The sequence below is a fragment of the Podarcis melisellensis genome, assembly GCF_964234715.1.
Source record: "Podarcis melisellensis genome assembly, chromosome: 1".
In the NCBI taxonomy this organism is placed as follows: Eukaryota; Metazoa; Chordata; class Lepidosauria; order Squamata; family Lacertidae; genus Podarcis; species Podarcis melisellensis.
The window spans coordinates 90337714-90362821 of record NC_138528.1 but is presented as its reverse complement, the minus strand read 5'-3'; the positions used below and the strand labels follow the sequence as shown (position 1 = coordinate 90362821).

The 25108-nt window shown below is 40.6% G+C and overlaps 1 protein-coding gene across 10 annotated transcripts in view; it reads left to right on the top strand.

Moving 5' to 3' along the window:
* Positions 1 to 25108, top strand: part of SEMA5B (semaphorin 5B) — a 347589-nt gene that overhangs the window by 271580 nt on the left and 50901 nt on the right. For 9 of the 10 annotated variants that reach the window (XM_081924848.1, XM_081924846.1, XM_081924845.1 and 6 more), the window contains 3 exons: positions 949 to 1084; positions 3482 to 3689; positions 7240 to 7447. In XM_081924848.1, coding sequence (XP_081780974.1) covers positions 949 to 1084; positions 3482 to 3689; positions 7240 to 7447 — 552 coding nt within the window. The remainder of the gene's footprint in view (positions 1 to 948; positions 1085 to 3481; positions 3690 to 7239; positions 7448 to 25108) is intronic. The other variant, XM_081924851.1, reaches the window with a different exon arrangement.

Sequence of the window (25108 nt, the reverse complement as noted above, 5' to 3'; positions counted from 1 at the left end):
GGCAGTTTCAAACAGTGAACGTCAGGAACATTTTGGAATTGTTTCCTTCATTTCTATCCCGGCTTTTGTCTGTGGAACTCATGGCAACATGTAAAAGTCTTGTGTCCAGGCAGTTAGCTTCAGGAAGCTATTGCATCGTGCACCTTCAGACCATGTCTTGGGACTTTTAGTTATTTTCACCGTCATTCAAGCATAGCTTTCCAGATGTATGTGTGGTTGGTGGTCAAGGTTGATGGGACTTGGAGTCTGAAAACATTTGGAGGGCAGTTCATTGCCTGCTCTATCCTGTTTTAATACTTCTCAGAGTATAAAAAGGCTCCAAAGGCTCATCTAGTCTCGGCATACTATTCTCATGAGCCAACCAGAAGCTATGATATTATGCATTTTTTATCCCAGATGAGTCCAGATTCTGTATTCCTTCTCCTCTGTCTGTCTGTCCTTGCAATTGGAGCTTTATGCAAATAGCACGTATATGAAATGGTGAGTATTCAATGGGTTTGAAGGTCCAAAGGCAGGTGTGCTTTTCAGAGGTGGCATTAATACCTTAACAATGAAACCTGTGGAGCTTAAAATTAAATTTCACCTTGAAAAATAAACCAGAGGTTTTAAAAACTAGGCCACTTATAATCAATCAGGATTGATGGGATATCAGTAGTAATGTTCCTTGTGAATTAAGCTGCGTGTGACTTTTCATGTCAAAACTGCTTCTCTTAGTCTTAAATCATGTACAGTGTTCAAGAGGGGCTTTTCAACATCTCCTAATTGTCATATAATCCATGAGGATTCTTCTCCTCCCTTCTGAGGCCTGTAGCCCAGTGCACTTCCTCCTGGTAATTTGCATGCAATTTATTTTAGTGAGATTTGATGTCTGTTATGATGGAAGTGTCAATGTTCTAAAGATTAAATTGATTTTTCTCCTTTTCTCTTTCCTTTTGCCCTTGTTTCCAGAAACAGTATTGCTGCTTCAGCAGTGTGTGCCTTCAATCTCAGTGCTATTACGCAAGCCTTTAATGGGCCTTTCCGATACCAAGAAAATCCAAGATCTGCATGGCTGCCAACAATCAACCCCATCCCTAATTTTCAGGTATTTTAATGCAACCCCTCAATTCACTCACATCTCATTCTGTTTCCTCGTTTGATGGGTAAATGTTAATTAACTGGTTCAATGGCAGCTAGCACATCAGGTGTCTGTACACACAGAGAGAGCCTATTCCGTTATGAGGCTCATCAAAGTGTCTTGGGCAATCTATTTTCTCTTAGCATAATGTTACCTCCTTAGTAACCACTCTTTACACGTATTACTTGCTTGTCCCTGTCCCACCCCCCCACCCCAATCTGCAGCCATGTAGTTGTTTCTGAAGCTCCATTCATACATCATCTCCTTGAGCATTTTGCCTCACTAGAAGGTATCATTAAGCGCTGCTGCTTTCTTGCCTGGATGGGAGAATAGAGAGGATTGTGTGTGTAAATTAGCGCATCTCGTCGCTTCTGCTTCTGGCTCCACCCACTACTGGCATAAGGCCCCGAGAAAGTTCCCTAGGAGAGAATGTGGCCCTTGGGGTGAAAGAGCTGCCTACCCTTGCTATATAAAGTATTGGTAGTTTAGCCTTGTATGATTCTTAGTCCTGTTCTTTCATAGTCTTTGATCCTGAACTTCTACCCAGAGTAGACCCATTGAAATTAATGGACCTAAGTTTCAATTTCATTTCAATAGGTCTCCCCTGAGTTGGACTAGCATTGCATATAACCTATAGGCTCTAGGCCTCCCCACCCCTACCTCTGCTGCTGCCCCTCCCTCCTGCAATTCTGCTCTCAGTACCCATTCTATCCCATTTCAGCTATATTTTAGCAGGCAAAATTCTACACGTTCCTGCCAAGTAGACGGGAGGTCACAAAACCAGTACTAGTTTGCTTTTCAGGAGCACAATTAATTGTGGCATGTTCCGTTAAATCTGAGTAGCTTACAGCTGAGTTGCATATAGAAAATTAACCAGGGTTATCATAGAAGATCTGGGGAGCAGCATTTGTAGTGCATCAGGGGCAGCCAGAGTGGTGGCCTCTGGGTGTTTTATTTATTTATTGTTCACATTTAAAAATGCTGCTTTACAGCGTGAGGCCATCAAAGCAATGGCCAAGATAAAAATAAAATAAGATGCAGGAAATAAAAACTCCAAAAACAACAAAGCCACTCCAGCAGATAAACAGTAAATTTTTCATAAGTGGGTCATACTTCAGTAAAAGCCTTCTTAACCAAACTAAGTCATTGTTGGACTCCACATCCCATCATCCCCAGTCAGTGTGGCCAGTGGTTAGGGTTAAGGGGAACAATAGACCAGCAACATCAAGAGGGCACTAGATTGGCTACGGCTGCAGTACATCATCTGCTACATACTAGGAACCCTCCAGTCTTTGGTTCACTGGAGCAACCGGAAGCTTTTACACTGCATGTTCCCAATGGAGCATCAGTCAGGGATGTTTTGGACTAGCTTTCATCCTCAAAAGCGTATAGCCTGTGCTGCAGAGAAGGTGTGAAAAGATTGCAAAGTCAAGATGAGAGTTTTACAAAAGAAAAGGGAATGTACGTGGTGAACGACAGGAAGATTGGAAAAAGAGATTAGAACATTTTTCAAGTACAGAAGGAACAAGAGGTCAATGAAGGGCCTTCAGGAGATGACAAAGGTAATTTAGTGGCTGTGAAGAAACGATTTGGAAGGGGGAGGGGGAAATCCTCACTTCGTTGTTTGGAGGATGAAGGAACAATGCCAGAAATCTTTCCTTCCAGGAGAAAAATACAGGTCTGGGACACATGAAATGGAAATTAGAACGAAACAATTGAAAAATACAAGTCCACTTACTTAGTACTTATGCTGCCCCTGGTATTAAAATGATAAACCTCTGTCCACCGAGAACAGAAAATGCAGTTCAGCAATTAATGGTTTCCCCAACCATCAGAGATGGTTCATGTAGGGGAAAAGGGAGATGAAGCAAAACTGCAAGAAACTATCCCAATCAAGATTGTGGGTTTCAAATTAAATAGGAATAGCAGGGCATTTTATGTCTAGACCTGCTCTAGTATAAGAAGTATCTTGATTTCGGCATGTTTGCATTGCCTAAATCTGCAGCTGCAATCCTGTTCCATCAGTTGGAAGGACATTCCTAGTAAGCATGGGTAGGATTGTGCTGTGGATTTACGTTTGTACCACATTGGAGTAGATTACCGTCTTTTAACCTCTTTTGGAGTAGATTAACCAGAAGATTTTTATTTGGATATGTCTGTGTAATATGGAAGAAGGAACAAACTTGCAAATTCGTAATCTGTATTTATCACTGGAAGTTGTGTCTTGAGATCCATGTCAATATAAACATCATGACAGTCGGCAAGAACTTTGCAGTAAAAATAGCAAACAAAACGAAAACAGTAGTGAATGTTAGAGAGTTTTTAAAGTTGTAAAAGAAACGCTGCTGTTCTGTTCTCCTTCAGTGTGGAATACTGAATGATGATAGTCCTAATGAAAACTTGACAGAGAGGATCCTTCAGGATGCTCAGCGCTTATTCCTGATGAACGATGTTGTGCAACCGGTCTCTGTTGATCCATATGTCACTCAGGACAACATTCGTTTTTCTAAGCTGGTGGTTGACATTGTTCAGGGCAAGGACACACTATACCATGTGATGTATATTGGGACAGGTAAGTGCTTTTTACACCTGGGAGACTTCAACCATCTCATATGTGGATTTATTAAACAGTAATCTGTGAGTTCCTTACTACATGTTCTCAAATAGGAGAAAGCATGAGAATTGATCTTCCATTATTATCTGGGTAGAAACTGAAAGAGCATTTTGAAAGTGTAGGCCACAATTTAGATGGCTTTAGGAAGCAGAAGGGATGGGGTTAGGGTACTATAGTTAGCCTAAGAAAGAGAATAGTATCTGCTTAAATGGAATTCATATGCAAGTGAAGGTTTCTGTGAAGACTGAACCCCATCCTGGCGAAGGTTCAGCTCAAAAAGGAGTAGAGAGGTAAATGACGTCCTCAAGATAGCTGGTTGACAGTCTTCACTCGTTTCTGGGTCATATAGTATTTTTCTAGTTCATTGTGCCTTGTTGGAAATGCATATACATACTTTCTTCTAGAGATCTGAAAAGCGTCTTCACGTTTGGGTAGCATTTCTGATGAAGTTAAGAGATGGGAAACAGATTTCAAGCTCCACTTTCTGCATTAAGAGGAACATAGGAAATTGCTTTAGCTAGACCAGTGATGGTCAAACTTGGCCCATCAGCTGTTTTGGGACTACAATTCCCATTATCCCTGGCCTGTTAGCTAGGGATGATGGGAGCTGTAGTCCCCAAACAGCTGGAGGGCCAGGTTTGGCCATCACTGCTCTAGGCAATCTAGGCCAATATTGTCTCCTTTACTGGCAGTAGCTTCCCTGCTTCTCAGTCTGTACCTTGTCCTGACTGTGCACTGTGCCAGGGATTGAATCTGGAACCTTCTATGTGCAAAACATATGTTCTACCACTGAGCTGTGATCCCCAAAACTTAGGCTCATCTACTGAGTTGTTCCTTTGAATAAAAGCATCCTGCTAGCAGGGTTCATATTCATAATGAGCTCCAGCACACAAAGAGGTTTCCATGCTCTCAGAATCCACATGCCATTCTTCAAGCTAGTTGCATGTAGTGATTTGCAGACAGACTTCCATGCCCTTAAAGTCTGTGATCCTGGTTTGTTGGCAGACTGTGGTTTATACAGTGGTACCTCAGGTTAAGTACTTCATTCGTTCCGGAGGTCCGTTCTTAACCTGAAACTGTTCTTAACCTGAAGCACCACTTTAGCTAATGGGACCTCCTGTTGCTGCCGCACCGCCGGAGCACGATTTCTGTTCTCATCCTGAAGCAAAGTTCTTAACCCGAGCTACTATTTCTGGGTTAGCGGAGTCTGTAACCTGAAGCGTATGTAACCCGAGGTACCACTGTATAGTATTTCAATGTCTGCCCAGTTTAGATATAATGAGGAGACCTATCACAATCCCATTTATTGCCAAACTTTCAATAATGGACTAATCTTCAACGCCCAACTTTTTAAGTAGAAAAAAAAGCTTGGAAAGGTGTACTATGGAAGTGTTGCAAATGGCAACTTCCTTCTGTGGTGGAAGCTAAATTAAACATTTTAATTAATCAGAATTTATGTCTGAGCTCCATTTTAAAAAATTTAATAATTCCATTATATATGGAATGAGTTGATTTTATGTTAAGATATATGGCCTCTCTAAGTGATGGTATAATTTATCCCATGACTATGGAGTCATCTGTCTCAGAAGTTATCATCTACCAGACAGAGTAATAGTATATCTTTCTACCTTTTACCGCCACTTACTTTGAATGTGATTAGCTTTCGTGTATTTCCAGCAACAAAACTGCATAGACAAAAACTTTATTTAACTATAGAACAAATTAACAAAACAAATACTAAATCTTGATCTACGGAGATAAATGGTAGAACTTTAGTGCATAAACTCCAAAGTGAAAATAGCCTCATGGGCTACTGTTAGACAGATCAAGAGTTGATCTAGTATCAGAAATATTCTTATTTTATCTAACCAACCCCCCTTTGTGGTACAAAGTTGTCAAAGACAAATACTAACAAACCCTGCTTATTTAAATGGAAGAATTGCTGTTTTCTTGGAAATTAATGGGACCTTTAAATGCTTAACTTTATTCCTTTATTAACTTAAAGTCTAGCCCATTTCCAAGTCAATACTTGAGGGATGCAACAACGCTTTAAACTGAAACCTATAGATAGAATACTTATTAAAACACTTATCAGATTTAAATTGCATCCCCCGCACAATTATCCCATCTAATAAAAGTCATTCCAGATGAGGATATCTTACAGCATTTCCAGAAAATATCCAAGTACAGGGTTAAGCAAGTTTCCAGGCTGTGGATCAACTACTGAGACTGCCTTGGTGCATAGGTAGTATAGTCAGGAACAGCTTTCCTCAACCTGGTGCCCTTCAGATGTTTTGGACTACAATTCACACCATCCCTGATCATTGGCCACACTGGTTGGGACTGAGAACTGAATAATTTAGTTTGGGGAAGTCTGGTCAGTGGAGTACAGAGCATGGGGAAGGGGGACAAACTCAATTTTGTAAGGCCCAAGATTTTTAGGACTTTAAAGGATGAAGCACATTTACTTGGAAATCCCACTGAGCTCAGTAAGGCTTATTTCCAAGTGAATGTGCATAGATAACAGTCATAATGTGATTCTAGCATGTGATTAGAAGGCGTATTTGATATGCAGTCCTGAAGTCTGTTGAGTCATAGCTCCCTACGAAGGACCACAGAAATATCACAGCTACATGCCTACTGTTACTTAAACTTACATGGGGGCGTTCCAGCAATCACAGGATGTAGCTGACTGCAAGGATGCAGTTGTGTTTAGTTTGTACTGATTTTCAGATGAAAGTTGTGCAGAATGTTCCTTGGAATCTGTGGCTACAGATTGATATTCTGCCTACAACAATGTTTTTAAGCTTTAAGCTGTTAGCATATTTAAGATCACACAGCTTTGTGTGAATCAGCCTCTAGGACACATCTATGAAACACATTAAACCCTATTTGAAAACAACCCTGGGAAATTGTAGGTGTAGCCGAAACTTACTAGGTAGAGATCTTTATATCCTTTAAATAGTTACAGTTTGCAGGGTACACTGCTTTAATGTGTAAATGTACCTCTTCATCCCATGTCATCCTTAATAAAGACATATAATTTGTTTATTATTATTTGATTAAACTACTTATATGCCACCTTTCTACATAAAAGCTCAAGGCGGCTTGCAAGAAAGGTTAAAAACTATATATTAACAGTTTTTCAAACACTATTAAAAAAGCAGTGGAAATCAGAACACAGGAGCAACTTGTTAAGCAAATTCAATAGTCATACGTTAGCCTCATTCAGTAGTTATATACTTTAGTCTCATGCACTCTTCATTCAGAATGAATGGGAACTTGAATGCACAAGCAGAGGGGCTTCAACCAATTAAATGGATTCACTTTTTTTGGTTATGTTTTCATAAGTGTATAAGAAGAGGAGAAATTGGAGAGGGGGGGGGGAAATGGTGTCAGAGCAGCCGTGTAAATGGGATGTAGTTAATCTTTACTCTGTGTGCTGGATGATAAACTGAATCAACATCTTGGAGATTTACTTGCCTCCTGTTTCTTCTTGTTCTGCTAGAACATGGCACCATTTTGAAGGCACTTTCTACAACTAATAAGAGCCTAAGGAGTTGTTACTTAGAGGAAATGCAGATTCTTCCTGCCAGCCAAAAGGAGCCAATCCAGAGCCTCCAAATCCTTCACAGCGACAGATCCCTGTTTGTGGGTTTGAATAATGGAGTGCTAAAAATTCCTCTGGAGAGATGTTCAATGTACAGAACAGAAGGGTAAGGAAATTTATGGCTCTGATATATTCCATGCCAGCTTAAAAGAAAAGCATGAGGGAAACGTATTGCAGTCTGATTCATTTTAGAATACCTTTCTTCATCTTTCAGAGAGAGGCAGAAGATTCTGACAGGCACACGTAGCCTATAGAAGCAAAGGGAATGATTTGAAGGAAACTGTTCTTGCTCATTAGCCCTCATTGGAAATTAATGCTGTTTACCAAGAAATTATGTCTGCAAGCACGGGGGTTGTTCAGGTAGTGCCAAATAATGGTTTTGTGTTGAGTGTGAACTGACCCAGTGACTTAGTGGAGTAAATGGGGCCTATTGGTTGAACCTTTACCCCGTACCCGTGAAGTACTAACTGACCAGTGTTACTCACTGAGTTCAGTTCTGTGAAGATCTAGACACCTGCACTCAACTGCTGAAACCTGGGAGTAGAACTAGGTTTGCTATACCTCTGTTTAATATAACACATCTTAAAATGTAAGGAGAAAGGTTGAAGTGTGTGCGAATGACGGTGTATATTTAAAAAGGACGAACACTATGCATGCCTGACAAATTGGACAAGAGAGGACAAACCTACCTACCACAGATAAGACTAGCCCAAGCTAAACACAGTGGGAGTTTTTATACTTATGGCAAGACTTGTTTGAGTGAATACTTGAAGTGTTGCTCTATATCTTTTGTTTCTATCATTTTAAAGTCCCCCCTACATTTGCTTTGTGTGACAGCAGTTCAGCTCTAGATGGCTGGAATATTCAGTGGAAGGTAGGTGGCTGCTGCTGCTTGTATACAGCGAATGGAACTTGACATTGTTCCTGGCACATTGCAGAATGTGTGCTTGTTTCCTGTCCTTGCACCACACAGAGGTAAACACATGATGTGATAGACACAGTGGTCACATTCCCATGTTGCATATGCAACATGTAAATTTCAACACTGTAAATCGTAATGCCCTGTGGACTGTCCTTCTGAAAATTGGCTGCCCAGATAAATTTGTAAACATCATTTGGCTCTTCCATGATAATATGACAGCAACAATCACAGATAACAATGGCTCTCAAAGTGAACCAATCACAGTGAGATCAGGTGTTAACAGGGTTGTGTTATTGCCCCAACTCTATTCATTATTTTCATTGCCATGATCCTGAACTTTGTCAAAGGGAAACTCCCCACTGGAGTAGAAATCATATATCGAACAGATGGAAAGCTCTTCAATCTGAGCAGGCTGAAAGCAAAGAGTAAGGTTACCATAACTGCCGGCATAGAGCTTCAGTGTGCTGATGACAACATAGTGTGCGCACGCTCAGAGGATGACCTCCAAACTATCCTAAATATCTTTGCATCCTAAATATCTTTGCAGAAGCTTACGAAAAGCTTGGCCTATCACTCAACATCCCAAAAACCAAAGTGCTGCACCAACAAGTACAAAATAACCCCTCTGCGGTGCCGCAAATACAAATCAATGGTGTAATGTTGGAAAATGTCAATCACTTCTTCAACCTAGGCAGCTATCTTTCCACAAGGGCCAACATTGATGCTGAAATCCAGCATCGCCTGAGCTCTGCAAGTGTGGCTTTCTCCCAATTGAAGGGCAGAGTGTTTGAGGACTGGGACATTCGCAGGGAAACCAAAATGCTTGTTTACAAAGCTATTGTACTACCAACCTTGCTATATGCTTGTGAAACATGGACCACTTATAAACGCCACCTCCACCTCCACACATCACTTGTGTGACAGGCGAACTAATGTCAGTGTACTGGAAGAAGCAAAGATCACTAGTGTTTAAGCAATGATTCTTCAACATCAACTTCGTTGGAATGGTCATGTTGTGCGGATGCCTGATGATTGTCTTCCAAAGCAACTACTCTATTGTGAACTTAAAAATGGAAAGCGTAATGCTGGTGGTCAACAAAAGAGGTTTAAAGACTGTCTCAAGGCAAAACTGGAAAAATGTAGTATAAACACTGTTAACTGGGAAACACTGGCCTGTGAGTGCTCCAGTTGGAGAACAGCCTTTACCAAAGGTGTCATGGGCTTTGAAGACACTCGAACTCATGACACAAGGGAGAAATGTGCTAAGAGGAAGGCACACATGGCAAATTCACACTGTGACCAACTCCTGCCCGGAAACCAATGTCCCCACTGTGGAAGGATGTGTGTGATCCAGAATTGGCCTTCACAGTCACCTACGGACTCATTGTTGAAACCGTGTTTATGGAAGACAATCTTACTCAGCTATGAAACCAAAGAGAAAGATGCAGATCACATTTTTGTGTGTGGACATGTACAAGGTTTTGGGTGCAAACATTAAAAACATTAATTATGTTCATGTGAAATAGTTCTTAAATAGTTTGCTTTAATAACAGCTGCAATATGGGACTCCATTTAGATCTTACAGCTGCCCTCCATGGTCTTGCAAGCAGCAATCTGTCCTCTAGCTGTTCATATACCCTTTGTCAGTGCTGTCCCCCAAGGGCAGATGCAAAGGGCATATAAATATGACATCACTGTCAGCCTACTCTGCCTGGCGGTCTCCACTGACATGTGCCTCCCAGCATCTCATTGGTCCAGGGTTCTTCAGGTCAAAACAGCCATGCCAACTCAGGTGCCTAGGATTTTTTTTTAAAATTGCTTTTTGAAGCCAATCACTCATTTCAGAAGGAAGTGACACCTGGAAAAATGCCACATTTATATTGTCAGCAAGATGGACAGGGAGGGGGATAGGAATGAATTTTTTCTGTTTGGTTTTGTTTTCAATTTTTGTTCCTGAGTGCAGGCCTGCCATATGGGAGTCACAAAGACAAAAGGTTTGTGTGTCTTTGATGACCTTGCCTCAGAGCACTTGCAAAAACGTTGACAGGCTTTGAATTTTCACTAGGCTTCTTGAGATGAATGTTATGCCCAGCAAGTTAAAGTGGGTGTTGGGCACTAAGCATTAGCTGCTTTTACAATGGATCTGGGCAGTTAAACCTTGTGTTTGTCAGCTGGCAAAGCTGATCTCCTTTTTGTTCCTTTTTATTTCTCCTATGTAGATAAGCATTTTGAATGTCACATACCCTAGTTCCACCAACAGCATATTAAAAGCCCCCCATTTCTTGGGGTTATTTTGTTAAAATATAAAAAAGAGGCAAAATTCTGATGCCAGGATGTAATTGAGCCCAGCTTCATATTCACTGGACACATAACAACCTTACTATTTCAAAACATTTAAAACTCTGCTTGGAACTGTTAAGATATATGCAAAAGTATTCAGCAATGGCCATCTTTGGTCAGGTACTAGGGTCTGCTCTTGCAGAAGTGCTTTTCCTTTGGTGAAGATTTTTACTTTCTTGTCTCTGAATTAATAGAAATCTTTGTCTGATATAGATCTCTTAAACTCCTTTATTGTCCCAGAGAGCCAATTGAAGACTTAGTGGTTTGATGCTCTGTAGCTTTGTGTGGCCACTCACCTAAACCCTTCCTTTCTCATCTCTCAGAAACCTAAATGGATGAATTTTATGCCTACTTGATTTTTCGGGGGGGGGGGGGAAATGCCAATTAAGCTTGTTCTGATATTTTCTTTCCCAAATCTAAAACTCCCATTTCCTTCTTGTTTTCCCCCACCCACCCCCCAGTCTTCTTAAGTATCATTGTACCCTTTAAAGAAAAATGGCATAATTACTTTAAATACAGCAAGATCAGTTAATGCATTAAAACCGGGATTCTTATTCTCAGAGGTGGACAGTGTAGAGCGGAGTGCTAATCCAGTCAAATGAGAAATGGATGCCTGCTGCAGCCTGCCCACATCTTGCCATACATACTGTAAAAACCCAACCTTGTAGGAGAGGCCATCAAGGCAGGAATGGAATTAAATAAATGCCTAAACAACTCTTTTCATACAATGGTTTAGGGAGAAAGAGAGGATAAGTGCTGATTGACTGAAAATCCTGTCTACTTCATTGAGCCAACACAATATTTGGAATTTTAAATGTTTGATCCTAGTAATTCCCTTTGCCTCAGTTGTCTCCCCACTTCTTGCTTATACACCTGCATTATTCTTGGCCCCTGTGGAACACTGATGTGTTGAGCCACAGGTCTCACACTCTGATAGTGAACACCCATGGCTGGCCATGCCCAGTATGGCAGCATTCCCCAACCTGGTGCCCTCTTTTTCTCCCATCATAGACATCTCATTGGCCATTGTTAGAATGAATGTTGGATTAGGCCACAGAGGTCAGCAAGGTTTATCTTGCCTGGGTCGGGTCGGTCCTGCGGAGATCCCTTCATGGGCAGGATTGTATGCATGCATGACCGTGCGTGTCTGTGATTTTCGGCGTCTGTGCAGACACGATTTTCGGCACTGCGGAAACGAGTCCCTGTGCTGCACTGGTTTAGTGCAGTGCACAAGTGGGCAGCTCAGTTCGGGGGCAGCTATGAGCCAGTCAAACGACTAATGTTGTTGCTTCTTGTTGATTGCTGATTAACAATGTCCTTGCATTCAGTTTGATCAAATCGGTGTGATCAGGAAAGTAATACAACACTGGGGTTTCAAAATTCACAAGTTCATCATAACAGGGATGTCGAAACCCAAGGAAAAAATACCAGCTGTACAGAATCTTTAAGGAAACAAAAGAAGAGACTGTGCTATTTGGTAGATGGTTAAATAAATAAATAAATAAATAAATGCCTGCATTGTAAGCATATTTTATTAATAGCCTTCATTTTGAAATATTTTCACCCACACCCACACTTCCTAGGTATACAGACAACAAGTTCCCCAACTAACTTTGTATTGGTATCAGCACTGGGTTGTATCAAGAAAGATGTTTTAATTTCATCCATTGCTTTCTACCTGGCACTTCTCCTGGGCAGTGATTTATAGCCTCTTGTTGTTGAGTCTACGTTTAATACATGCCAATAAACTAGCTGCAGGAGGAAAGGCACGGTATCCCCCCTCCCTTTCCTTTCCTAACTTCTTTATGTCATCTCTCTGAGTGTGTGTGTGTGTGTGTGTGTGTGTGCGTGCGTGTGTGTGTGTGTTTAAAACTAGCTTCTTGCAGAAACTCCATCTTCAGCACTATTTTTTTTTTTTTGAAAGTAACTTGTTAAATAACATGGGGCTTTGAGGGAGCTTTTATGCAGCAGGAGACTTCGTGCCCTCGAGGCAGCAACACCATAGCCCTGTTTGTTTTCTTTGGCTCTGTCCCACTTTGCTGGGGTAGCTGTGAGTTTGTGTGTTACACCCTCGAGGCTGATTGGGAGGTCATGATCATTCAGGGTTTTGGAATCCTTGGTCTGACTCCAAAGCGAGGAAGGGAAAAGGCATATCAGACATGGAAGAAACATTGATCTTAACATTGATTAAACCTAGGTGTTCTGGCATTCTCAGCAGATGTTAGGCTCCGGGATACACTGGAAAATCTCAGAGGTATAGCAAAAACAAGAGCAAGGGTGAGCAAACAGCACTTCTGGCATGTTCTCCTTGCTTTGTTTTCTTCTACAGCCTCTGATGAATCTTCCAAAGGGTTTACTCCCAAGGTTTGTGCTTTGCTTTGTGCTTAAATACTGTGGTGTACAGTATGTATATGTTTCTGCTGATCTGTCTCAGCTAGATTTGTTTTCAAAGCATGATTTGGCCAAATGTGTGGCTCAGCTTGTCTGAAGGATATTTCCCACTGTGAAATAGCCTTCATGCTCTTCTGAAGTTACATTTTCAGAGGAAAATCTGAGTGTCTCTGTGTCCTCGGTATCTGTAGTTCAGATTGTTAGCAAACACAATCTTCTCACCTAGGATTGTCATTGCCTATCCTAGATACTGTGACCATCCTCCATTTTTGGTGGTAGTTAAAATGTGAGATTTGCTCCCACAAGAGGCAGTGATGGCCACAAACCTGGGTGGCTTTAAAAGAGGATTAGACAAATTCAAGGATGATAAGCCTATCATGGATGACTAGCCACAGTTACTATACTCTGCCTCCACTGTTGGAGGCAGTATGCTTTCTGAATATGAGAAACCACAGGAGGGGAGACTCCTGTTGCCCTCAGGTCCTGCTTGTAGGCTTCCCATGGGGGCACTTGGTTGGCCACTGTGAGAACAGGATGCTGGACCTGATGTGCCACTGACCTGATTCCACAGGCTCTTCTTATCTCACATTGATGTTTTCACACCAAAACCATTTTTATGAGGATATAGTTGACAAAAAGAGAGAAAATGAGCCTCATGGCTGGCTCTGCTGTTAGGCAGGGTGAAGCTGCCGCCTCAGGCAGCAGATGCTAAGGGTATGTGCTTGGGTTTTTTTGGGGGGGGGGGTTGCAGTAGTCCTCCACCATTCCTCCCCAGCTGCTTCTTCTAGCCCATGGGTAGGTAAACTAAGGTCCGGGGGCCGGATCCGGCCCAGTTGCCTTCTAAATCTGGCCTGCAAACAGTCCGGGTATCAGTGTGTTTTCACATGAGTAGAATATGTCCTTTTATTTAAAATGCATCTCTGGGTTATTTGTGGGGCATAGGAATTCGTTCACCCCCCAAAAAAATATAGTCTGTCCCCCCACAAGGTCTGAGGGACAGTGGACCAGCCCCCTCCTGAAAAAGTGTGCTGACCCCTGTTCTAGCCATTCCCCTCTGTCAGAGGACAGAGCTACGTGTGCCACTCAGCCTGTCTGCCTGGAAGACCCTAAGCAATGCTTCTAGCCTCAGTTTTGTGTGGGGAAACACTTTTCCCGTTGCCAGTGTTTGAAGTAAGATCAATTGCCAGACTTGCCTCAGTACATAGAATGGAGCGGGGGGAGTGCCATCTTCTCCTTTGCCTCAGGCACCAAAATGTCTTGGGCCTGCCTTAATGATCTTGTACACTGCTTGAAACAGAACTAGTAAAAAGGAGTAATTTCAGAGGTGCCTAGCTTCTGGTTTCTGTATGTCTGTCACTTAAATGCTAGTGAGTTTGGAGACTTAGGTGGTGTCACCGTGTTATTCTTTTAAAGCTTGCTCGTTTGATATAGAATAGCTTTGTCTGCTTACCTCTTTATCTCTACCTAACTGGTCTAAATCCAGCCATGATGGACTGAGGGTAAAATACAATGCCACAGTGAGCGAGGTGAAATTAGTTTCATCCTAGTACTGATTGACACTGAGTAAGCAATATTGTCAAAACTTAAGATGCCTGCAGATGCTGCAGAAGAATAACTAGCCTGATGTACTGTAGACATAAATTCAAGTGGAAATCCTTCACAGTGTGCTCTTAGTATTTGTTTTACTTCCACTAACTTTCTGACCCTTGTGGTCCACAGTTTATCAACAGATTTGCAGATAATCAAAGTGGGTTCTGACATGGTGATGTAGAGAAGTTGTGGGGTGATGCAGTTTGCTATTTACTTCAGTGGATTTTTCAGTCTGTGCAATTAAAAAAAGTGCCCACCCAAGCCAGGAGTTTGTTAGGCTTCCCTGCTTCTCATGCTGCGTATACACTATAACTATAAAGCCCATTCAAAGCACATTCTTGTCCTCAAAGAATTCTGGGCACTCTGTTCCCAGCAACCCTTAACAAACTACAGTGCCCAGAATTTGAGGGTGGGGGGAGTAAATGTGTTTCAAATGCACTTTTAAAATATAGTGTGTACTCAACCTCTGTGTTGTACAAAATAGAACCTTTGTCTCCCTCCTAGTAGACATATTCATCTAGAGTAGGAAATTGCAAAAGTTTTCCTTGAGACAGGAGAATTAAGAAATGGGAAGTATCATATGCTTCACCATAAATGTCTTGCTAATGTCATCTGCTAATTTCTTTTTGTAGAATATAAATCACTAAGAGAAGTTCCACACATCTTCACAAAAATTGTGTTGATTTTCACCACTACCAATTATTGTACCAGGATAATGGACAAAGTTTAAAATGAAATGAAATGCTCAAAAGTCCCGTCTTTCTACAATCTTGACTTCTTCTAGTCATGCTTTTTTACCATGACCACCCAGTTGTAAAATTTCCATTTGCTATAAAATAAATATGTTAAGTTGTAGCTAAAATTTTGCACAACAAGAATGATATTCTTAGCAATCCCAGGGATCATAATTCAGCATCGCAGTAGATAAACCAGCATAAGTGTGTGGTGTTTGGTCTCCAGTTTTTCAGGCAGTATGTTTGATTATTCAAACCTAAAATGTTTAAATTTGGTGTATTATTCACAGCTTGTGAAGAGGCCCTATGCCTCTTTTCCCCATACATTTTTGGACATTAACTTTTTATTCATTACATTTTTAAACCCCGTTGCACTGCATTCATGTTTGCTTACAAATGATTAAATGAAATGCCAATATATTACATAATGCGGCAATTTGTTATAAACTTGAAAATTCAATATTTCCAGAGGGGGTTGCAGCAAAAACCATCATCGGAGCCATGTAGCACCTTAAAGATTAACAAATGTCTTATACATAAGCATTTGTGGACTAGGGCCCACTTAAAATTACACAGGAAACATTCCATATTAAAGTAACAAAGGCAATTAGTGAAAAATAGTTATCTGTATAACATTCTCCAATTTAATTTAAAGCCAGCAACGTTCCAAACAAAGACAGAGGCGAGAGTACATCTCTGGCAGCCATTCTCATATGGAGAAATTCCAAGAATAATTGATCTATTTATAATGTTCATATGCACACTTCTGATTCCAAAATAATTACATTTTGTAATCAAATATCTCTTATTTTACCAGATTAGATCTCAGTTCAAGATTAGCTTTATTAGGTCCAAGCCAAATGTTATCCAAGAGATGCACGAACACTGTAGAATGGAAGCCGCTGTGGGATGCTACCAAGGAGGTGCTGCTTAATTCAGTTCCCTCCAGCCATTTTCCTTTTCAAAATCATTTGCCCAGTTGCTCCTGCATCTGCTGGAAAAATATGTGTGTCATGTCTTATTCCTCACATAACATTGAAAAAGAGCTAGGGGGCTCATTTTGAGCAACCTTTTCCCTCACGCCTTATATCAGCTGTTGCAAACCTAATGTCTGTGGGGAGTGTGGCATCTGCGACAGCCTTCTTTGGTATGTCCAAGATGAACCATAACCACCAGATTTTCTGCTGTTTTTTCTTTTTCTTTTTTTAAAAAAGTATGTTTCTAATATTTTTAGATCTTGAGATATAAGGCAAAAAAATAAAGATACCATTCTCCACATGTTTTGTGAGGAATTAGGCAGTTCCACCCCTTCAATATTTTAGTCTCCCCCAAAACAACAACACGTAGATGCCCATGCGGGCATGAGACAGTGTGTGTGTGTGTGTGTGTGTGTGTGTGTGTGTGTGTGTGAGAGAGAGAGAGAGAGAGAGAGAGAGAGAGAGAGAGAGAGATCAATATTGTGTTACCTCCACAATCAGAAACAGCAGGACATTGCTGACTTCCTGTGGTGTGAGGTTGGCCAGGAGTGGTGGCAAAGCAATAATGACTTTACCCTCTCTAATGTTGCATTATGCCACACACCCCACAGCAGCCAGGGCCTAACATTAAACCATTCCTTCTTTCTGGTGAGTCTTACAGGACATTACAGGGAAGCTAGAAATGTATGCGTTTCCCCATCTGCCAAATTTCTGCCTGAATCCCATGAGGCTATCTAAGTCTTCTAAGAGAAGGTAGAGCTATAGTATTTTCTTCTGTAAGGGACTCTTCAGAAGTATATTTTTAGGTGTGTCAGCCAATATGTTTTAAGTGTATGAATGTAAAGTATGAATGTGAAAAAATATGTGTTTGCAAACACATATGTTAAATGTGTATACTCATTAGTGAACTGCATCCTGTTTGCGATGGATGGTTTGTGGCCACAGTTCAGGAGCAGATCGCTGCTTGATCAAATAGTGTTAAAAAAAATCCAGGTGCAGGAATAGCAGGAGGAAGTATGTTACATATCATTCTTTTCTCAAAATGGAAGAAGGAGAGGCTACTAAGACAGAATCTGGAAACCTCTCATCCATGACTTTTTCTGAAAGCATAGCTTAACACTTACAATTTCAATCCATTGTTCAGGTAGAACCATCCCTAAAAGCCATTTTGTTCTTCTCAGCCAGAGTTGTATAGATACTTTTCCTATTAGTCTCATTCCTATTACAACAAACAATTGATTCCTTTGGTCCTTTAGCTGCACTAGTAACACATGATTGCTGTGGCTTCAGGATAGTATCTGTAATTTACTCCAGCATGTTCTACATTTTAAAACAAACATTATAACAACTTGCAAAAACAAAATATTTGAAATAGGCACTCTTTAGGGTAATGGCAGCTGCCCTAAGCCGCTGATTTGAGCTTCAACTTTATATGTTGGCAGCAAGGACTCTATTCCCTCCACGATTCTCATGCCATTTAGTTCAAGCTTCTGCATTTATGGCAAATGTGTAGTGGAAGATGTTCCTCCTTAGTTTTAGTGAGCTGCTCCATTTTACAAGGAGGTGAGATATACATACCTTTGGGAGTTTTGTATGGGTTGTATCAATTTTTAAAATTAAAAGATAAAGTTTTTTTAAGCAAATTCCAAGCAAATTATTATAATTAATTGGTTAAAAAAAGATTTATACACTGGCTTCTGACCAAATGCTCTCCATGGCTGCTTACAAGAGATAATAATGCAAATTATATTTTGATTATGACCAGTGCTTTAATAAAGAGAAAAAGATACTGGTCATCATGAAATTATTACAGTAAGTGTCATACTTTTAACAATTCGGGAAAGGTGTCAGTACTGAGTGCCCCCAGGAAAAAAGCGCTGGTTGTGACTATTCAGTCACACAGATGCTACTTTGCCTTTAGACTGAGAAATCCCGACAAGGGGCTGGGGCAAAGAGAGCTGGATAGCATTAGAACCAACAAGCAGAGGGACTGAGAACTTGGAATAGGTGGTCAGAGTTGAGGCCTTCAGAACCCTGGACAGGTCCCAGGAAGCAGAGGACTTGATCTTGCTGTCTTGCTCTGTACTATCTGTACCACCCCATGCTCATTTGGCACCACTACAAAGAGGAGTTTGGAAGGTATTGCTTCCATTTAAAAAAAACAACTAAATGTAGCTTAAAGGTATATCTGAATGTAGGAAGACTCTTGGTTAGTCTTATTGTTTCCTAAATCATGGTTTATGAAGCTGGCTTTTAGGTTTCGGATATAATCCTAAACTGTGCTTAATCAAAACTAAGTGGAACTTTCTGAGCACCTTGCAGCTGTGCCAGGAAAGGGGGAGTTGATCATATGTAAGCTTGAAACTCATGATTGGTATGTAAAATTGTAGCTTAAACATGTGGATACGTTTAGCCTGGATAAGAGCTGTCACATGAAAGGTGGAACAAGCTTGTTTTCTCTTGCTCTGCAGGGTAGGACCCAAACCAGTGACTTTAAGTTACAAGAAAGGAGATTCCAACTAAACATAAGGAAGAACTTTTCTGACAGTAAGAGCTGCTCAGCAATGGAAGGGACTCTCTTGGAAGGTGGTGGACTCTCCTTCCTTGGAGGTTTTTAAGCAGAGGTTGGATAACCAGCTGTCATGTATGATCTAGTTGAGATTCCTGCATTGCAGCGGGTTGTAATTGATCACCCTTCAGGATCCCTTCCAACTGTACAATTCTCTGGTTCTATCTATGCCAATTAGCAATTGTTTCAAATTAGAAACAATTGCCGCCACCACCATCTTGTAGACTGCATCATGAGAAGGTAGGGTGTAAATAGAAATAAATTCATTGATTTCCACCAGACACCAGATCCAACAACCTGAACTGCCCTGAGATAAACTGTAATAATTTCACTTCCATTTCTCCTTCCAGGACCATACTAAATCGGCATCAGACAGTTGTGGTGTTGGTGACCCCACTTTTGAACAGGGATACCTCCTTTTCTTGGATAGTTGAAGTTGGGGAGGCCTTGGTTCTTTTCCCAGCCCTCTAATTAAAACCCCTAACTAATTGCTGCTCCTCTCCCTGGGATGATTCATCCTGTAGGATGTTATATTAAGACTGTCATGGTTAGGAATGGGATTGTGCTTCAACACCCAGATTGACTTATTCCCTCCTCTGAAAAAATGCTCTGTCTCTTTCATTCCTGTTTTTATGGCCTCTGAGTTTCCACTTGGATGACTGCCCTCGTTGCTGGTTGTCAGAGGCCCACTGTATTTCTGTTTTTATTTGAGGTTGCTTTTTCTTGGCAAGGCAACAGGAGTTCAGATTGTTGTATTTTTTTAAACAATGTTTATGAAGCGGTGCTTATTCATATATTTTTAATAACTCTCTCTTTAGCAATGCAGACGTAAATCTAGATTTAATCAGAATTTCCTCGGGGTAGCATTCATCTTCATATTTGAGCAAAAGTAGTGTTTATTTTATTTTGTTCCTTTTAAAAAGTAAATTACTCTATAAAGAACTCATTGTCACTAGGAATGATGGAAAGGTGTGTCAGGGAATAAGAAATGGAGTAATTTGCTGTGTATATTGTTTGAGGCCATAATCTGAGAAGCTGCCATCAATTACAAAGATACAGAACATGCTAGGGAACGAGGGATTAACCAGTTAAAGGCAAGCTGGAATCACTGGTGTGAATGGAGAAATGAGGGGAAATGGCCCAGGGAAGCCATGAGTCTTATTTTGCTGTTGCTGTCAGCTTTCCAACAGCCTGGAAAGTTGTGTTTAGTTTCAGAGGTTCTATGTAAGGGCTTAATTTATGTATTCAAAATGTATTGTGTGCCCACCTGTATGTGGGAGGCAACTTAGCAATAAATGTATTCATACATGAGTACGCATGTGAGCACAAGGGCAATATAAATTGTGAGTTTTATGTTCTGAAATCATAAATGTGTTGCAGAGGTTAATATACTAAAAAAAGAAAAGAATATCAAATTAATAGTGCACAATTAACTGTGATGATTGACATTCATATTTAAATTGGGATCTCTATTAACTTGCAAAGTTTTTAATTGTTATTATTTTTAGGGCGCAGTACCTTCCTGCATCAGTTCTCCACTCTTACGCTTTTCTACCTGCTGCTGTTTAAATTTTATGTTGATTTTTATTGCGTTTTGAAGAGTTGATTAATTGTCATTGTATTTTAATGTTTAATGTGTAAGCTTTCCAGAGAACACTGCAATTGGGCAGCATATAAAAACTATAAATAAAGAATTATTCTCTTCCAATCAGCAACGCATAACCCTACTTTTCCCTGTACCTTGTGTGCATCCTGATACTTTTAAAAATGTCTAAGCAGATTTGGAATTTCCGTAAGCATTCTATAACTTCTTAGTAGCTGAGTCAATCACTATTTAAGGCTTGTTTAAATTAATGGAGCTTTTACAGCAAAATAGCTACAAAGGTTTCAAGGATTATCACTGCTTTCTTGTTCTTTCTTTTCTCAAGCTTGCAATTAACTCACTCATCTGTTGTTAGTAAGTTGGCCTTGCAGCTGCTTGTTTGTTTCTGTACAGGATGAGTGCGTTATCAAAATGCACCTCTAATTCTTACATTATGTGAAATGCAAACAGCCATTTCTCATTTACTTCAGCCATATGATCTATGATTGTTTAGACTTTTACAAGACTCTGGATTTTCAAAATTTAAAAAACAAAGCTTGTTTAAAAAGTATTTGGAATTATGTTTTACTCCCCCCCACCCACCCACCCAGCAAGCAACGGTGGGAAACAACCAACCAGTTCTAAAGATATAAGAGGCCTGGTAAATCTTTAGAACACAATGGCTTCTAACTAAGAAGATGCTAGGAAGCAAAAATATTATGGCAAGTGACATGTGTATTTCTGCTCTCCTCATCTAGTATACTGATGCTCTGATGAACTAAAAACCTGCCAGTGTCAAATATGCATTGCCATTGATGGACTTGCAAGCAACTCCCTTGGTCTCTTATCACAGAGAAACCTGAGGGCATCTGACCTCAGGGAAGACAGACTATGCCAGCTGATGGGATGTGCTTATGACTCAGAATGATTGTCATTAGGTTGGTTGCTTGTGCATCACCCAAAAAGAGCAAAGGCATCACCAAGAAAGGGCAGAAATTTGTAAAATCAATACGCATAGGTGCCAATTTAGAAAGAATTACTATAGTTTAAATAAAAATGCAGTACAGTTTATGAATGTTATGGATATAACATTCCACCTAGAAAGCACTCCAGGAGCCTTTTAAATGAAAATTAAATTCACCATCATGGGAAATGCTGTGACTGCTCAGTCTACCTGCTGTAGGTGGGCAACTTCAAGGGTCCTGCGTCTTCCTTCTTAGGAGTCTATTATCTTTAAACTCCACTTGGACCAGGCAGCCCATCAAGTAAAGAACTGTCCTTCCCCTGCTCTGTACTCAAGTTCTTGCGGTTTAATATGGGAGGTGGTGAGTTATTACATTACTAGTTCCATTGTTTAAATAAGAATCAGTTGGCGTTAATCGGAAGTGAATATTGGTACTAGACGGCAGCCATGAATGTGTTGTGTTGTTTAGCAGGAAAATGAATTTGTTTCCACTTGACTGGTGTCTGGATAAAGTAGCTCAGTTCTGCTTCACTTGTCTTTTCAGTGGGGATGATAATGGATTTTTACAGATCACCAGTTTGTCTCTACAGTTTACGTTATGTTTTGGGGTTGTTTCTTTGTTTTTGCTTAGAAAATTGAAATTGTAGGATTTGGCTTTATTGTGGGGTTTTTATTTATTTATTTTCCTAGCCCTTGAGCATTCTTGAATTCCTATTCTGCTCTTTTAGCGCCATCTGCTTTGGGGCATGACAGATGCTCTGTATCCTGCATGTTGGTTATTGAGGCTGTCAGTAATTAGGATTTGGTTGGCTGGAAACTAATATGATTATTTGTTTAGCTCAACCCCCTTTGCAGGTTGATGTTAATGGGACAATAAGCTAATCTTGTCGAGTAGTTCCAAGACTGCCAAGCACAATCTCACACTCGCAGCTACTGGGCAAGGATCTAATAATTCTTCTCCATTGCTTGTAAAAATTGCATTGGTAGTTGCCAAGCAGCTTTGTGAATGAATTCTACAAACCTGGATTCTACTCGCAGCTTTTCTTCTTTCATAAGGTGGACTGATATAAAGACTGCTATAGCATGCTGAACCCATAGCCCAGTTCTGATGCATCAATAAAAGCTAAATTCTGTGCCCACTAAATTAATGCAAATTACTGACATTTGCAAAATCCCATGGTTTTGATTTTAAAAGGCTTTGGAATTGGTGATGGGGACCAGGAATTAGAAGGAGGAAGGAGACTGCAAGGAAAAAATGGCATGGAGATTTTGACAGTGTGAGCAATGAGACACAGAAGAAGGTAGATGTGGAAGAGCACTAACTTGTCACTCACTAGCAACTAAGGGCCATTATATCAATCACACTTTTAAAGGGCTGCCCTTAATGCTGCCACTGGTACTTTAATGGAAAATCAACTGTGGGGCTTTGATCCAAATGAGGGGCCTTTGCCAGTTTCTCACCAAATGTCCTCTGCCACCAGCTGTTGTGGGTCCCTAGAGGGAGGAAGGGTGTGTTGGTGGGAAACTAATTTGGATCCGTGGTGTGGATCAGGCCCCAATCTGGTTGCTTTTCCTTCAAAATTCAATAGGTAGTGTTAAGCATACTTTATTTATTTATATTTAAAGCAGTTATCAACACATGATTTTGCTCTTAAACTTTTGCCCAGATGCTCTGATTTCCAAAGTTTCACCTAAAACTCACCACCTGTTTTCCTCTGTGATGCTGAGGTTTTGAAATAATTTCCTTTTTATAGTACTTGAGTTTCTCAGGATGCCCAAATACTCTTATCAAATACCGGTTTCCGTGCCCAGGGCTGCTCCATGTGGGAACTTTTCATGATCCTAACTCACCTTTGTAGGACATGGCCAAGATCATGAGAACTGTGCCACGGAAAAGCACATTTCCTCCTCACAGAGCATCATTGTTATAAGTTTAATGAATTGATTCTTACGACTTCACAGTTTGCATTGGTTCTGCAGTGGCCACAAAGAAACTGTGTGGACCAGGATGGAAGAGCATGGACCAGTGTATCCTGTATGCCAGGGCTGGGAACTCTGAAGCAATTTTCAGTTTCCAAAATGAGAGCCATCTGGATATACCCTTGGAAATCGCACAGCATAGCCCTGTGCTTAAGAAGTCTTTTGCTACATTAATTTCACTAAGGTTGTCACTTTTGTTCTGTGTGCTTATTCCCACACTTATCTCAAACTGTACCTTCTGCTTTCATCTGCACTCGTGACTTCACAAATTAAAACAATGAGTGAGGATAGAGTCATAGCAGCAGATGGCAGGGAAACTCCTAAGGAGCCTAGATCCTATTTTCATGCAAATGTCTTCTGTGGCTAAGAATAAGGAGTGAGAGGCAAAATAACTCTTGTATTAGAGAGATGAATTGAATTGTTTATAAATGGAGTGTTTGGGGTGTATTCTATTAGGCATCAGATAAGACATTTATTGCAAAGCAATGAACTTAGAAGTGAAAGCCTATTGACATTAATGCCCTGTCGGAATAAATCCCATCTGTTGAAATGCGTTCAGGGTGGCGTTTTCTTGGGATTCCCAATGAATATACCACAGCTAATAGTTTCTGGAATAACCCTAGCATCATCGCCCTAAACACAACCAAATGTGTTGTGAATTATCCTACCTAGGCTGACTATCCTTTCATTCATACACACAAAATATACTCACACAGTGAATGCTGCAGTCACATGTCTCTTTGGATTCTGCTGTTTTAAGTCCTTTCTGAATTGTTATCCTTTTCCCAATTGGTCTTGGTCTTCTCAGTTCCACTGGCCTTATCCACGCCAGATTGCCTTCTCCATATTGGGTTCTCCACAGAATTACCTTTTTCAAATTGAAAGGGATATTGAAAGGGAACTTTTTTTTAGTGTCGCACATCAAATAAAAGTTCTTTCTGTAGAATTATTCTCTGCCAGGATCCAGGTTTGAATTGTCTCTACGTTGATCACTTCTCCTACCTGAGCTGTTATCCTTCCACAAGGGCTGACATTGATGCTGAAATCCAGCATCACCTGAGCTCTGCGAGTGCAGCTTTCTTCTGATTGAAGTGCAGAGTGTTTGAGGACCAGGACATTCACAGGGAAACCAAAATGCTTGTTTACAAAACTATTGTACTACCAACCTTATTGTATGCTTGCGAAACATGGACCACTTATAAACGCCACCTCCAGCTGCTTGAAATATTCCATCAGTGGTGTCTCCGGAAAAAAAGTACATACCAAATGGGAAGACGGCCAACCAATGCCAGTGTATTGGAAGAAGCAAAGATCACCAGTGTCAAAGCAATGATTCAACATCAAATTCATTGGAATGGTCATGTTGTACAGATCCCTGATTATCGTCTTCCAAAGCAACTACTCCATTTTGACTTAAAAATTCAAAGTGTAATGCTGGTTGACAACAAAAGAGGTTTAAAGACCCTCACAAGGCGAATCTTTAAAAAATGTGGTATAAACACTGACAATTGGGAAACACTGGCCTGCAAGCGCTCCAGTTGGAGAACAGCCTTTACCAAAGGTGTTGTGATTATCAAAGAAGAAGAATGTTGCTCTCTACATGAACATCCTCCATTTGCAGAAGCCCAAAGTTTGTGGCAAAGTTCAGATTGCTTACATCAAAAATTCATCTTCACACCCCGCACAGTTGGAAAAGTCCAGACTGTCAGTTTGCTCAT